Source organism: Daphnia magna, linkage group LG1 (assembly GCF_020631705.1).
Source record: "Daphnia magna isolate NIES linkage group LG1, ASM2063170v1.1, whole genome shotgun sequence".
Taxonomy (NCBI): domain Eukaryota; kingdom Metazoa; phylum Arthropoda; class Branchiopoda; order Diplostraca; family Daphniidae; genus Daphnia; species Daphnia magna.
The window spans coordinates 11,782,714-11,799,382 of NC_059182.1; the positions used below are offsets into that span (position 1 = coordinate 11,782,714).

Below are 16,669 nucleotides of genomic sequence, written 5' to 3' on the forward strand. Positions count from 1 at the left end.
CGTGAACGCTATAGCGTGAAAGCACTGAAAAAAACAAGGAAAACGGTCTTAAACGGCCTTCCCGCCATGAAGCCATAAGCAGTTTTGACGTCAAAAACAGTTTTGACAGGCAACGGTAACGTGACGATTTCTGGCCCTCTGATTGGTTTGCGATGCATGTCAAAACTATTTTTGACGTCAAGGGAGATCAGGCTGGGATTATTACAATACAATCGGTTTAGCTGTGTCGCTGTGTCATGGGCTGCGCAGCAACGTTTAACCAAAATAAATTGGGGAAACGTAGTTGATAATCGACCGCTAGATGGCGAATGGGTAGGATTTTTTTTTTTACGTTCCTGCACGAATTTTTATTGAGGGAAAACCGCATGCCATATGTATTCGTGATCCAAATTTTTCGATCAAATCGGAAAATAAAAATTTAATAAATTGACCAAATCATACAACAATGTTTGAACATGATTTAAAAAAAATCGGGCTTTGATATTTTCTTCTTTTCCCAGCTTTTTCTTGAAAAATGAATTTCGAAATACTACTTATTCGAGCGGAAAGCTTTTGCTTTGACATACCAGACATTCGCCACATATAGACCTTATTAAGATCCAAAGGTATGGGTCAAGCCTACCCCCTAGCGGCGCGTTTCAGTGTGAAGGGGTGCCGTGAACAGCCGCTTTTTATTTGGCTTGCCGCATGTGGCATGGTAATAGGCTATTCAACGGTAGCAGGCGACTACCACATTTTTCGTAAGTTTTCTGTCACGTTGGATTGCACGATTATGCTGTATTATGACTAGTGATACTACTATCTGTAGTTTAAAGCTCTCTAAATTTGCTGAGGGTTTAGTCCCAGAGGAGAAGAAGTTGTACTGCGATTTTTAAAAAGAATTGGGGTGTGTTGACCCACTTACAATTCCCCTATCAGTGTATAAAAGTGAAAAAAAAGTGAAAGAAGTGCTTCCTCCAATAAAAAATAAACATTTAGTTCTATATTTAGTTATTGAACGGAATGGCAGTGATGGTGAGAAGTTTGAGGCATACATATGACAGAAACTTACGAAAAATGTGGTAGTCGCCTGCTACCGTTGAATAGCCTATTACCATGCCACATGCGGCAAGCCAAATAAAAAGCGGCTGTTCACGGCACCCCTTCACACTGAAACGCGCCGCTAGGGGGTAGGCTTGACCCATACCTTTGGATCTTAATAAGGTCTATATAGCGGGTAAATCGCTTTTTTAAATTCTAAATAGTTGAAAGCCTTTACAATCTTTTTCAAAATGGCGAAGAAATGGAATGCTAGAAATCAGCAACCCCGACCATCGACGAGAAAACGAAAGCCATATATTCAGCCACCATTCAAGAATTCCGCTGCGACATCTAACAGATGTATTCTTCAACCTCTATCAGAAAAAGATGAACGAAACACAGGTCCAGTTGCCTACGGGCTTTTCATTGCGCTGACGGAATACTTAACACCCGCAGTTGTAAGGTATTTACGTAAGAAAGGAATAGAAACTCACTCGGGTCCCGACTATGATTGTTCACAAGTTCTTTACAAGCTAATTAACGAAGTGGGGCGAGATAAGAATGCTTCCGACGCTTGCATCCGCTCGTCTGACGAAGATCAAATGATGGCAATTTTAAAAAACTAATTTTATCAATAAAAGGATTTTGTTCCGTCATTTCCACTTGTTATTATTTATTTTTAATTACAAGGACTAATTAAGGCAACTTCTTGAAACTGAATTTTACAAGCAATATCAAATTGCGAAAAACTCCGCAAGCAGCACCAAGCACAGTATCAATTAGACACATTTTGAGAGCAATAATTGAGTGACACAGTTACGATGACATCCTTGGGACTACGGAAAGAAGCTACACGATAATTAATTTGTAATTTGACAAACCGAAGGGATAAAACACTAAAAATTATAGGGAAGAAACTGACAGCCTCGATTTTTCGTAATCTAACCTCCTCCCCCCCGCTGCATACATTATCATTCACAGCAATTAAAGCAAATTATAGAGTACCGTTAGCAATATAACACCATACTAATGAGGATACTTGTGGTCAACGCAGGCAAAACCTAGCAATCCCTGCGTTCGGGTATGAAGGTATCGATGGATTGCCATAATTTCAATTATTCTAAGGCATTCAAATATTTCTTTCTTTTCCTTCTCGAACTGGGAATTTCTTGTGTGTCAGCTTCGTCAGTTTTTCTTAAATTTCACGAAGATTTGCTATTCAGTATAACTTTTTTATCTTAATCGGGATTGCGATCAAAATTTGATTACGCTACCGATAAGTCTGAATTCCAGATATGGTACAATAAGATCCTTTAGGTCGATTGCAGTTATCTCCATGGCCATAACATCTGTGACATGCTAATAACAGAATTAGTTTCCAGATTTTAGTTTTTTCTTTGGCCAGAATCATTGAATCGGTAACTTTGCTTAAGTTTTTAGAAGAAAACACGACTTCCTTAAGAGGGAATAGACCGTTTGTATCTAAATTATTGGTGATAAATAAAGGATTATAATTAAAAGGAAAAATTACCTAGTATGGTTTTTGTGCTAAAGTGTTCCACTTACGTTACGACTACTTTACGATATTCTGTCACGGAAGCGACAGTTTGACTTCCAAACACAAATGTATGCACATAAAAATAAGTAAAGTTTTGTAATCAATACCTATCAAGTTTTGATTAATTCCATGAAAAAAGCTGCATGCAACAGATTAATTTTTGAATTGCTTGAGGGATCGCTTCAGCGATCCCGCGAAGCAATTGGGATTATAAGTAGGAAAAACGGACTAAGACTTTTACAGTGTTGACACGTCATTTATTTAGCTTTTCTAAGTTCTTTTCGCGCCTTTGCCGCGTCTCATGCCTTAGACCCATTAGCTTCTGAGTGCGGATCCACAGGTATAGGGGAAAACGGAACAAAAGGGTAGGAACCGAAAGAATATAACAAAAAAAGTTTGCAATTTCTGGAAGATTTTATGAGTGAAGAAGGCTGCATGATTAGCTGGAAGATACTAGGACTTCCGATGCTCATAGAACTGAAATTATTTCGCTTCATCCTTCACTTGTCTTAATGGTCCCTGCCTGCCTCGACCTCCTCTGCTCCTGAATTGGAAATCCACAACACCAAAGACTTTTAAATACAGATCTGGGTGGGTAAATAATAATATTTTTCAAAAAGATTATTTTTTTTTAGGAGGGAAATAGACTGAAAAAGTTTTTCTCCGTTTTTCCTACTTATAATCCCAATTGTTCCACGGGATCGCTGAAGCGATTCCTCGAGCAATTCAAACATTATAAGTAAAAAACTTCACTCAATTTTTACAGTGATTTCAAAGTACTGACTGAGCGGAAAAAGGAGGTTCAAGAATCGCCCGAGAATTCGGAATGCTAGGAGCAACTGTACGCCCATAAAAGCGTGTGAAGGTAAATTCCGCTGCCCAATTGCCCATTGCTAAAACTGAGTCAATCGGGGTCCCTTGTGCCAATGCGCGCAACGCTGCAGCGCCCCTTGTTGAGTGGGCCGTAAAGGATGCTTCCACTCCCGCTTCCATTAAAACCGACTTAATCCAGCGATTTAACGTACTGGAGGAGACCTGCTTAAAGGGTGCGATCACTCCTATAAAGAGGTGGTCGATGTTATTTACGTTTCTTTTTTCGTCTGTAACGAGCAGGTAGACACCCAAGCAGTGGACTGGGCAAATCAGAGGGTCGTTTAAAGTGTCGATCCCTATCGTCTGGAGTGCGCCACTGCGTTGAGCTTTCCTTGGCCGGCTGAGGGCGAACGAGGCTCCCGTAGTCGAAATCTTTACCGAGTTGCATGAGACAGAGCTCAACTCCGATACCCTGAGAAACGTTGCCAGAGCCAACAAGGTTGTTATTTTCTTGGACAACTGGGTCCGGCTCAGCTGGTCTTTAGGACCCCATGACGCCAATAAGGTTACCACCTTACTCAAAAAATTTGAAAAAAATGCTTAAAGCGACCTTTATTTTTTAAAGAGCCGTTTGTATTTTAGGCGGTCCCAGGTGTTGGAGTATCTTGGGCGGGGCGGATTCCGGTTAAACGCTAATCTCAACAGCTGTTTTACTGATGACAGTTGTCCCACCGGAATGGAGCCTGCTTGCTCTAGGGTACCATGCCGCGCTGGGCCAGTATGTGGACACGAGAACCAGCGATGCTTGCTCCCTGCGAATCTTTGCTAGACTCCTTAGGATGAGGCCAAAGGGGGGAAAGGCGTAAGCCTTTAAGCCTTTCCAACTGGTCGAAAATGCGTCTACTCCGATTGCTTGTGGTTGTGGAGTCCAGGCATAGAATATTTTTAGCTTGCTGTTCCAGGCCGCTGCGAACGGGTCCACCTGGCATATCCAGACTTGGTTTATAGCCGCGAAAGCCTCTTGATCTAGCGCCCAGTCACTGCTGTCTGGTACCATCCTCGACTCTTGGTCGGCGTTAATGTTGAGGTGTCCCGGTAGGTAGCCTGCGTGAACCGTAATTTGACGGCTCTCGCACCATGAAGAAATCTGGTTGGCTAAATTAGAAAGGGATCTCGAATGAGTTCCTCCTCCTCTGTTAATATAACACACCACCGTGCAATTATCCATCTGTAAAGAGATGCATATATTGGATGCCGTAGCGGCAAACGACTAGAGGGCGAAAAAAGCGGCCAGAAGCTCCAGCTCGTTTATATGTTTTTGGCCATCCTCAACCGACCATGGACCTCTAGCGGTTCTTCCGTTGCTAACCGCTCTCCATCCGGTCAGGGACGCATTCGCTACGAATAAACGAGATCCCTTTTCATATACATTTTTTTATGTATATAGTATACGCCACACGCATTGATTTGGTGCAAAAAAGATCTCCCTCCCCGGTGGTAAAGCAAGTCCGAGCGATGGTTATGTGGGGTCGAGAGGTCAGACGAGTTTTGTCCGGCAAACCCGTTTCTGCACAGTTTGACGTGTGATGTCAGACTTTGTAGCGCAGAGGTCATGCATAACCTCTCACGCTATTTCATGTTCGTTCCCCTCTTTTTTTTCTTCCTGTGTGTCCTTCCGCTATATATGTATGCCTTGTGATCAATATCGCTTTACCCTATCTTTAAGTGCGCCGTATAACTAGTGGCTATGAATGAATTATTTGGCGGCGAATATTTATCTAATTGTTGTGTTAGTATACGGTCTATTGCTTTCGATTATGTAAACACACCGTGCAATATCCATTTATTTACCCGGCACGTTTGAAGCGCTATTCTGTAGCGTCTAACCGTTATCAGTTAAAGTAACTGTGCTGAAGAATTCGCATGGAAAATAGAAACTGCATTTACAACGAGATGCGTTCTTTGGCTTGCGTGATTCGTAAACGAAATGTTTCCATGCTATTTTCAAATCGTTTATTGCTCACCGCTACAGTCACGAAAATCAGTTTTCTTTGAAGCATAAAACAGAAAATAAATGGTTAACAATACAGACTGTGGCCAGATATTAAATAAGAACATTGAAGATTTGTAATCTCGTCTATAGTCGGTAAATTAAGCAATGAAACCAAAAGAGAAAACAAAACTATTGTTAACCCTTATCTTGGTTGATAATAAGTCTCCCGGGCTAACACTGTTAAAAAACTTACCAACTATTTCGGGGTTAAACGCCCTAAATTCTTGCCAAACCAGATCTGGGGTTCCCAAACCCGAAAAATTTGTATCGTTTCGCAATACGAATTTGTTGTGGTTGTTAATCCTAAATTTTCATGGTTATTTAGAAGGTTACCTACGTAAATTATTCTATAGTAGCCTATCCAGCTAGGGAACGATGAGCCAATTAAAGAAATTAGACGGAATGTAAGACGATTAAACTTTGTATTGCTCTTTGCCGACCAAAATTGCATTTTGTTTGAATGTTGTCAGTTCAACGAAACATTAATGAACGACGACGACGACAATGACAATGAACAAAAGGTCAATTACAGTTTAACAGCATTAAGAGTGTTTACAAAAAGAGGTAAACCAGGGCAATTAATGGAACAATCATCTTTTAAACCGAAGACCTCACTTTGCAGGAACAACAATGATTTCAATACTTGCTTACTATATTCGATACAGAAAACATAGTAAGAGGAAAATACGTTCAACAATACCTCGAAGACCGAGTTAGAAGTTACCAAAACTTGGTTATCTACGATGACGTGGAAGGAATCTTCAATTTGAATGATGAACGGGGGACGATTGACCGTCTCCTTTAAAACCGCATCCAGGCTAACTGAATCCTGAAGAAAATGGATGAAAATTAAAAAGAATCAATGCAAAGCTTTAAAACCAACATACTTCTTGAGGATAATACAAAAAGTGAGAAGGGATAACACCCTTTTTCTTCCTGACTGGAATTAGACAGGGTAAAACCTCAAGTGCTGCGCAAGCACAAATGTCTAAAAACAGTAACAAAAAATTTAATGTTAGAAAAGAACTGAGTACTAAATTAACTAACCAAATGACACTTCCAGTTCATTTTTAGGATACAATCCAAGAACTTTGGTAATCTCCACTGTATTCTTCGTTTTTGCTAAATGTAGAATACGAGGAACCATAGTTGTCCAATTCTTCATAAAGGTATTGCAAATACCCTTACCTTTCATTAATTCAAACTCGTACTGAAGCTATAAGCAAAAATTAACAGTTAACATGGGATAAGGTTAGGTGAAAGATAATAATTACATAAGAATTTTGGTTCAGAACTGGACAGGCTGTTTTTAGAATCTCAGCTACATTTGCAAATTTGTTGGGAAAAATTTCTCTTCGCCTGCCTTCGAAAGTCAAGAGATACAGAGCCTTTATACTTTGTGGTGAACCAAAAGTACGGCAAACTTGTAACAATTTTTTGACATTTTCAGAATAAGATGCCACATCAATAACCGCAACTATATATTTCAAAATAGGTCAGATTTGAGATGATTCTATACTTAAACATTCCTCTGATACCTGTTGCATGTTCGGCATCATTTTCGACCTCTCGTCTTGTTTTATTGGCAGCTGGACCTTGATTGTCAAAGCTACTTACGTTTTTCACACGACCACCTTTCAAACTGAATTGCTGCTTGGCCACTCGTCGTTTTTATTCCATAATCCTCTTTAATTTTGAGTAAAAGATAGCCTGCATAAAGAGAGATTTAGTGACAATGGCAAGCATGAATTACCGAAAATAAATACAAACGTTTGTTGCAGTTTTGTCTTTCTTGTCAATGATGAGGTTTTGAAATCTCGCCAACGTGGTGTCCACAACAAAACGGATAGAATCCGGATGTGGATGCAGCGTCTGAATCTCAATGGAGTCGGCTAATGTCCGATATACAGCCTTATACTCGTTTTCGGACAATAGAGTTTTCGCATTTTTCATCTTCTCGGTCAGGGCGGTTCCGAAAAATGATGGCACTTTGTATCTTTTAGTATCAAGTCGACGATACCCTTTATCATTATGTTCTGACATTGGGAAAATTTGGCTGTAAATTTCCTGAGCATTCACCTCTTCATCAGAGTCTGTGGAAAAAATTAATTACGACAACATTCAATTTCATTAAGCCTACTGTACTAATCATACCACTAGGCACATGCTCAGAACCTTGTTCAGAATCCAACGGAATAGAACTAAGTTCCTTAGATGTAGAAGCGATCACCAAATTGTCTATGCAAAATAAATCAAATGATTATGATAAAATTTACTTTCACTAAGTATACAATTTACCACTAGACACATCATCACAATCCAATCCAGAATCAAATGGAGAAATAGTATTTAGAAGCTTGGATGTAGTAACATTCCCCAAATTGCCTGTAAAAAGAAATCATAGATAATTTTACTAGACATTCTGTGTTAAATGACTAAATAATATACCTGAATGTGTGTCATCTTGAAAAGATGTTCGTGAACTATTTTGGTGAAGAATGGGAGTTGAGTGGAGTATGTTATCAAAGTTTTGTGATGATTGTGACTCATGCATGAAAGGGACAACCACACCTTCAAAAGTGAACTGTGGGATTTTTTTGACGACACAGCGCACTTCAGAAAGATGTTTTAGGGGCGAATTATCAGATATCTTTACCCATTTACTCACTCTGAACTCACTCTCTCTCTCAAAACTACAATACCCTGATTCAAAGACACTAGCTAACTCTTTATTTTTAGCAACCATACGATTTGCAATTTGTTGCAAGTCGCTTTGCTCAGTTGAGCTTTCTTCTAGAATAATTTCGTATGGGGCATTTGCCCTACCGTCAACTAATTCGACAAATACACACCGTTTCTTCACGTTATCGAGAGACGCCATTTCCGTTCCCATACAATAAAATCTGACAAGTCTTACACGGGTTAGAGGTTGCCGTCTTGCCCTGTTACCTAAGACCATGCTTGTTTGCGTACCTTTTTAGTAAATTATTGGCAACATAGCTACGTCATATTTGCTTTAGTTTCCATATTTTTGCAAAAGTGAATATTATTTGTAAAATCGTAAATTTACTGCTTGGAGATGCAGTCACTTCTCAACAAACAAAAAATTCTGGAAACTTTACTCGATTCTTATACTTGCAAAATAGAAGGATGTAACACCGTGACAAATTCAAGTCAAAAAATGTTGAGTCATCTAAGAGTGTATCATAAAAAAGATGGAAACTTTACAAGTCCTTGTGTATTCAGCACTGAGTGTTTTCACTTGTCAAACTTCAAATCTTTTGATGGATTATATTACCATTTAAAAACATTCCACCCGAGTTTTTTTTATAGTCCTGCGATTGAACAATCGCAAGTTATTGAAGCGTGTACCGAAACAGAAGTTGTGAACAATAACTCAGGAATTGAAATTGGTAAGTGATTGTAGGTTACTTAAAGCTGTCCGTAACTTTTTATTAAGAAGCTTTTTAAATTTTCAGACTGTGAGCTGCATTCCTCGCATGTTGAATTAGTGAAACCTAGAGATGTTGATTTACAACACCTTGGTGCAGATTTTGTCCTAAACATGTTGACGGAACAAAAGTTAACCCAAGTTAATGTCCAGTATGTCATGGAAGCAGCAACGACTTTGATCACTGAAGCTGTAAAACAGAAAGTGCAACAAGCCATTTCTTTTTTGCAACAAAGCAATGTCTCAATGGAGACTGATAATCATGATCGTGATGCTCTGATCCCATTGTTGGATTACAAGGAAGATCCCTTTGTTTAACTTCGCAATCAGTATGGACAAAACCATTACTTTGCAACACATTTTGGTATTAGCTCTTTTTTATTTATTTCTTTAATTCTTATACATTGTTATGTATACATTATCATAGGTATGATTGAACCTGTTAGAATTGCTCTTCCACTTGGTGCAGAAGACTTTGGACGTCACAGGACAGGAAGAGATCAATCATTTAAAGTAAAAGACTATTTCTACGTACCTCTATTGACGCAACTTGAAAAGATTCTCAATTTCACCGATGTTTCTGATGAGTTAATGCTTCGTAAACCAGTTAAGAAGAACGAATTTTCTTACTTCGAGAAAGGGTCAGCCGTTAACGAAAACACAATTTTTAAATTAGAAAGAACCGCCATTCAATTTCTTCTCTATCTTGACGATGCATCAATCACTGCAGATAAGGGAAACCGTTCAAAAAAACAAACAAATTTATGTTTATTTACTTTGCATTGGGAAATCTTGACAATAGATATCGTTCCACATTTAAATCAATAAACCTTCTTTCAATAATTCGTACTGAAACTGTCACAAGATTTGGACTCAATGTTTTGCTCAGACCTATAGTTGATGATTTAAAAAAACTTGAAGAGGGCGTCCTTATGACGATTAGAGGAAAACAAGTTACAGTCCGAGGTACTTTGGCTGCAGTAATTGCTGACAACCTTGGAAGTCACCAGATTGGCAGTTTTAAGATAGGGTTTTCTAAAGGTTTCAGGAAGTGTCGATTCTGTATGGGAACAGACGATCAAATTCAGTCCATATTTTTAGACGCCCTTTTTGTACCCAGGACAAGAGAGCAGCACAACAGTCACTGTGCGTCTTTGGCTAATGTAGAATTGAGAGAACATTTTCAACGCGTTTTTGGGATTACGGGTGGCTGTATTTTAAATGAATTAGCATTCTTTCACGTAATTGGGGGGCTTGTACCTGACGTGATGCATGACCTTCTTGAAGGAATTCTTCCACTGGTTATTTCAAAGATGATTCTTCATTTCATAAAAAGAAAATTCTTTACTTTGGACCAGTTGAACAATAAAATCAAGAATTTCAAGTACGGATACCGTGAAGTCGTCAACAAACCTTGCTCTATTGACTATAAGCAACTCATTAATGGAAAAATTAACCAGACGGCCGCCCAAATGTGGTTGCTTGCAGTTAACTTGCCCATTATGATAAGCAGCTTCATTGATGAATCCGATTCTGTTTGGCACTGCTTCACTGTCCTTCTAAGAATATGTCGCCTCGTATTCCTATAGATTCTATTTCTCAATTCCAAGTTTATCTGTTACAAGAATTGATTGAAGAATTTTTAATTGAGTACAAAGAGAACTTTTTTCAGTCTTACAAGAAAAATGATCCGAAATCTGTCCTTAAGTGTAGGATCACTCCCAAAGTGCACCATTTGGTGCACTATCCTAGATTTATTAAGTTATTGGGTCCTCTTAAACCGTTTTGGTGCATGCGTTTTGAAGCCAAGCACAGCTATTTCAAGTCTTTGCAAAGGAAAATCAAAAATTTTATCAACCCTCCATTTACTCTCGCAATCAGACACCAACAGTGGCAGTGTAAGCAATTCAAAGCTTCGGGAGACAGATTTCTTGAATTTCCAATTTTGACATCGCCATTCAAAGCCTCATTGCTAACTTGTTTTCGTTGTGCTGGACAAATTGGTTCAATATTGGATGTCGATTCCCTGGAAGTTTCTATACGTCAGTACAAGTGGGTGTCTATTAGCTCTATTAAGTTTAAGATAAATGCTTGCTTGATTTTGTGCCCAATGAATTCCCACGGTCAGGCGTTTGGTATGATTTCAAATATTGTTTCTCATTGTGGGAAATTTGTTTTCATTTGTGAGATGTATCGAACTGTTTCATTTGATAACAAAAATCAGTCTTTCCTTATTGAAAAAAGGACAGATTGTTTGCAAATTGCTCTGAATCCCTTACAACTGAAGAATTTTGATGTCTATCACTTTCACTCTGCCTCTTCTTGTTCCCAGAAATTGTATGTCCCTACTAAGACAGAAATTCATCGCCGTGTACTTCTGTGAGTAATAAACCTGTGTCTGTCTGTTCTAAAACTTCTTTCTCTTTGAAGCCCATAAATTTCGGAGTTAGTTGTCCAAAATATTTGCGACATACTTGAAAAAATGAAAGTGGTACGTAAAACCCCAGAATTTTCGAAAAAAGTCAAAATTTCGTACATTTACAAATTTTTGGTGGTTGACAACCCCAAATAAGTGGTACCCTTTTTAACAGTGAATGGTTATCGAGACCACCACTACCAGTATGATGTGGAAAACACATCATCAGCGTGTAGCAGTGGTGACTGGCAACTATGGCAGCAAGTAATTCAGTGTCAGTTCCTGCCAATCACACGTGCTGGCAGGTAATAGCCGTTGATGATAGACATTGTCAGTTTGCCGCTGCAGGAATGTATATACATATTACTGTGGGCTATAAAGCGTAACCAATGCCGCCTGTTTGTTTTCCATTTTATGGCAATGACCGAATTATAAAGTGCGTTTACAGAATAATGAGCTTTTCATGTCGACTTATATATGAATTCAAATTCAGCATATGATAACTAGGGTTTGATGGCCATTTGGTTGATCCCATATGAATGCAAGAAATGAAAGTCAATGGATTGTCGGCTTCTAACAAAAGATGCAATTTCTAGCTTCAGACCTGATCGTTTTCCGACATTAAAACAACCTTTATGTGCTTAAGCTTTTTAGTTCTCGCACTGAATAATGAGCAAAACCGAGATGAGAGGGTTCCAAAGAGCGAAACAAAGCCGTCATGGCTTTTCTCTGCTTATTCTTCTCGGTTGATTGGTTGTCCCTTTCACGCCCTATTTTATGTCGGCACTGCCCGATGATGGATCAATTATGTTTGCCTTCAATCGATGTAACAAATATATATTTTTTTACGAACATGTACAGTACATCAGTGGTTTTGCTGTATCTGTTAATGGTAGTTGGTGGCGCTTATCCAATTCAATAGCAACTGACTATAATACACTGCCGTACTAGTTGAACTGTTGTTTCGGTTGTCCGATAATGAGGGGAAATCTATTGCTCTTTGATTAGAAAACTGTTTTTATTTTCTGTTCCTACCAGAAGTAATAATATGTAGTTTTAACGATACAAACAAATGCACAAGAACTTTATCGCTAAACAGAATATGGAGGATTGGAGACGTGTATAGATTAGGAGAGAAGGCCGCTCGACGGAAGCACGTTATAAATCCGATTGAATCGTTCCGGATATACTCACCACGTATAGTCTCGTTATGTTGCCTGAATACGATCATTTTTTCCCCTTCGGTCCTTTGCTTATCTTCCTATTGCCTTTTTTTTGTCCTCCGATCTTCAAACGTATATACTGAACGGCGGTAATGGCGGCCGGGGTTGATGATCTATTTCCCCTCCTAATGGATGTGATGGCACGGGTTGAATAGAGAACGAAGAGGGAAATATCACACATAAAGTTGGCGGCTCCACTCAGGATAAGGGAGGGCTACACAATGGTGGTCAATAGCGTGTCAGTGATTCTGGAGGAAATTGTCGATTTTTGCCTTCCTCCTATACGCATACATATTGATATGTATCCGGCAGAATATATTACATCCATTACTTATGTTCCTGGCTGCATCCAAAGTATGTTGAGGAAGTGACCTCACCAACTCTTGATGGTATTCGCTAATAACCGAGATATGTTTCGCGTGTTTTTTTCTTCCTTCTTCGTTTGCTTGCCTGCTCCGCCCCTACTTGATTCTCTTATGAAGTAAATGAAAAATGTTGGATCGAAAAGCGGACTTATAATAAAAATATTTATTGATGCGTTACCTGCAGTCCGCAAGAATTTCAAACGCACATTTGCACGTCGGCTTGAGAGGCACGGGTATTTTCCAATTGCACTTTTGATTGTTGAACTTGGAGGGACACTCTTTAATACAATCAAACAGCTGGAGCGGCAAAAACAGTCATCTTCGTTGGTTGTTGGTAATAACTGTCTATGGTTACGCATACAACTTTGAAACGCCCTGTTACCTGTACCAACCCCGCGGTGGTGTTTCTTGCCACCAAAGTTACTTGATGATGTAATCCTGTGTTTCCTTTGTAACAGCAAGGCAGCTGATAAGCAACACAATATCATCTAGTTAAATTCAAATTCAGTTCAATTTTTATAAGGTAAGTTACTAGGCATATGGTCTCTAGCGATTAATTAATAAATGAAAACATTCATTATTATTGCTAAATAATGAAAGTTTACAGTTTTATGTATCGATTTCTCGTAAGCAACATGGCGAAAAAGGCTTTATTTCTTTCGTGTAATGGTATGCCAGTATCGACCTGTACCTGGAAAGTCGCGAGCTTATACCTGAACATGTTCAAATAATTTTTGATATTTTCCTTCAATTGTCACGAAGTTTTGTTTGAACATTAATAATTGATCATTACTGTTATCAAATTTACCGTAAGGCTCACCCACGATATTGGGTCGTATTTTGTTTTATCATTTATTTAAAAATAGATGTTTTCATAGTAGGCTACAGCAATATGATGGTCATCAGGGCAGGTCTCGAGGATCCTATAGCATGTCATTCAAAATGGTTAGCGCAACTCTTTTTTATATTTTGCCAACAACGATTAAGAGCCCCACAGGCAAACAAAGAGTTAGCTAATATTTAAGTCCGAATTGTTGAGTACAGTGCCGGTCCAGTTATAGAACCGCCTAGCTATGGAACCGGCTCGGTTATCGAACCGATTTTTCTTTGCCGTGTTTCAGCGCCACCGTTGGCCGTATTAGGAACTATTTCGACTTTCTATGGCGGGAATGAATGGGTTTTGCCTTTTAAAACATGCAAAAAAATATTACTGTAATGGGTTTTATCTTTTTAGGCAATGTTGTACATCGGTTTAATGACCCAACTAATAATAATAGGCGTTAAAGCTATTCATACCAAATACAATAATAATAATAGGCGGTAAAGTTATTCATACCAAATACAATAGAATACAATAGCTTCCACTATTCATTCTTATCTTCTAGCACCTTGTTCCATTCCAGTCCTTCTACCAACTCTAATTTCTTTTTCCTTCTGGTATAACAACAGTTCTTCTAGTTCATCAAACCACTTCCTCTGTGAATAATCCCCCACTAATGAAGATACACTAGTATCTCACCATTCATAGCCATAGACTATATTACACATATATTAAAAATCTTTTTAAGTTAGTCATAGCAGCGGTTCGAACACGGGACTCTAGATCTATAGCGAACAGCATTACCACTCTGCTGTGTGCCCTTACATTCTAAGACCGTCAAAGTTTGAGGGATGAAAGAACCGACGATAGGTGGCACTAAGATCGGGTGCTTGGTTATAGAACCATTCAGTTATAGAACCGCGCACAGGCCGGTTCTATAACTGGACCGGCACTGTATTTACTTATATTAGGATTTTCTAATCGAAACTAGGGTATAGTGTAAGGAATGCATCAGCTCACTCTTTCTTGGAAAAATATCCTCCCTCTCATTCCTGGAAACAAGTCATTTTCCTTTCCATCCTTTCATTACGCTCACCTTGCGTTGGTGATCGCGTTGACTTTGTTTGTCGTATAAAACCCCATCAATTGTAATTCTTCGTTAGTCAACGCTGGGCTGTTCACCCAGTCTAGTGTTGATTCACCCCTTCGCGAGTCTAGTGTCAGGTCGTTTATTCGACCTGCTACTGGCTTGCTCGTTCCCCGTTTAAACTTGTCTTATTTGTGTCTTTGTTGTGCTTGACGCTGGCTATACGGCTACGGCCTGTATGTATGCCTCCAATCGTTTGAGACATTCATCGACTTGTTTGAATCATGTTAACATTTTACGGGAATATACCATCGAACGAAGTCCGCAGCTTCCCTTAATCGAGTAAAAGCTATTTACTTAAAGATGAAGTAAGTAGGGGTTTTACAATAGTACTCTGGCCTTTTTGTGGTGTAGTCTTTTGGGACTTCAGTTTGGTAGTAACGTGGAGCTTAGTACTTCGGTGCCTCGTTGTAGTAGCTGGGACTGGTATAGGTTGTGGTGTAGTATTTTGGAGCCTCAGTGAAATAAGCTGGAGCAGCGTATGTTGTGGTGTAGTATTCAGCTTTCTCGGTATAATATTCCGGGGCTGTAGTTGTCTAGTATTCAGCGGCCTCTTTGGTGTAGTATTTAGGAAGCCATGGTGTAATAACCCGGAGCAGCATAGTTGGTGGTGTAGTACTTCGGAGTCTCGGTATTGTAGCTTGAGGCAGCATAAGTTGTGTATCGTGGAGTGTCAGTCTGGTAGTAACTTGGAGCCGAATAATATTTAGGAGCATCAGTGTAGTATTCTCGAGCAGCGTAAGTGATTGTGTAGTATTCTGCGCCCTTTGTGGTGTAAGACGGGGCAGCATAAGTTGTGGTGTAGTAACTAGATTCGACGTAGTAAGGAGCAGTCGTGGTGTGCTGTATCAACTTGGGGTTGAGTAGTACTCTGGGGCTTCAGTGTAGTAGGTCGACTCAGCATAGTAAGATAGGGCAATTCCGGTGTAGTAGGTCGGGGCTACGTAATACTTCGGCACCTCTGTAGTGGTGTAGTACGAAAGCGGTGTAGTGTAGCTCGGAGCAGACTAATATTTCGGTGTCTTGGTGTAGTAAGCCGGTTAAACAGACGTTTGTCTGGAATCTTCCAGACTTTGCCTTTCTTGTCCAAACTTGTCCAACTCTCTAAAGACTTGGGCAATATGTTTTCTACCGAGCAATGACTTCTTTTCACTAATCTCGACTTCCGTCTAGAATTGTTCCCCCCTCGTTTTTCAGTTTGTGAACCCTACCTCCTACCTTTTGTTTTTTCGACTGAACCAAGTCAACACTGGTGCTGAACCAGTGCCTCGTTTTTTCGCGTCCAAGAAGGACGTCAATACAAAGTTCTCAACCGCAATTCTAAATCCAGTGTCGCGCAATCATTCGCGACAACGTTGTTGTGTAATACTCAGGTACCTTCGTGGTATAGTATGCGGGAGCCTCGGTGTAGTAGCTTGGAGTGACGTATGTTGTTGCGTAATACACTGGGGCGTCTATGTAATAGCTTGGTGCGGAGTAGTATTCCAGTGCCTCCGTATAACAAGGTTGGGCTGCATACGTGGTGGTGTAGTATTCAGACGCCTTGGTCGTGTAGTACTAGGGTGACTCGGTGTAGAAGCTGGGGGCAGCATATGTTGTCGCATAATAGTCGGTCTTCTTCGTTGTGCAGTAATCGGAGGCCATGGTGGTGTAGTAGGGCACCGGAGTGGTGTAGTACCCAGAAGAAGACGAGACCATTGGTAGGGTCTACACCCATGGCCCCCACTCATACACCCATACCCTATGGTGCATGATATGAGCACATAGGGTATGGGTACATGATATGAGCAAGTCATTCGAGAG

The 16,669-nt window shown here is 39.7% G+C and overlaps 2 protein-coding genes, 1 long non-coding RNA gene and 1 pseudogene across 3 annotated transcripts; 2 read left to right on the forward strand and 2 right to left on the reverse strand.

Annotated features, from left to right (window-relative positions):
- The first annotated feature begins 581 nt into the window (after nt 1–581).
- Nucleotides 582–1,676, forward strand: LOC123469449. The gene is made up of 2 exons (XR_006642713.1): nt 582–1,216; nt 1,281–1,676. It is a non-coding gene; the product is annotated as an uncharacterized LOC123469449 (long non-coding RNA).
- A 1,673-nt stretch (nt 1,677–3,349) lies between these two features.
- Nucleotides 3,350–8,416, reverse strand: LOC116933182 (annotated as a pseudogene).
- Nucleotides 8,417–8,459: 43 nt separating this feature from the next.
- LOC123469451 lies at nt 8,460–9,245 on the forward strand. The gene is made up of 2 exons (XM_045168455.1): nt 8,460–8,857; nt 8,924–9,245. Exons 1-2 carry the CDS (start codon nt 8,524–8,526, stop codon nt 9,211–9,213), a joined length of 624 nt encoding a protein of 207 aa, XP_045024390.1. The 5' UTR covers nt 8,460–8,523; the 3' UTR covers nt 9,214–9,245.
- A 6,188-nt stretch (nt 9,246–15,433) lies between these two features.
- LOC123474477 lies at nt 15,434–16,564 on the reverse strand. The gene is made up of 2 exons (XM_045176711.1): nt 16,425–16,564; nt 15,434–15,674 (listed from the first exon to the last, which is right to left on the reverse strand). Exons 1-2 carry the CDS (start codon nt 16,562–16,564, stop codon nt 15,434–15,436), a joined length of 381 nt encoding a protein of 126 aa, XP_045032646.1.
- Nucleotides 16,565–16,669: the final 105 nt, after the last annotated feature.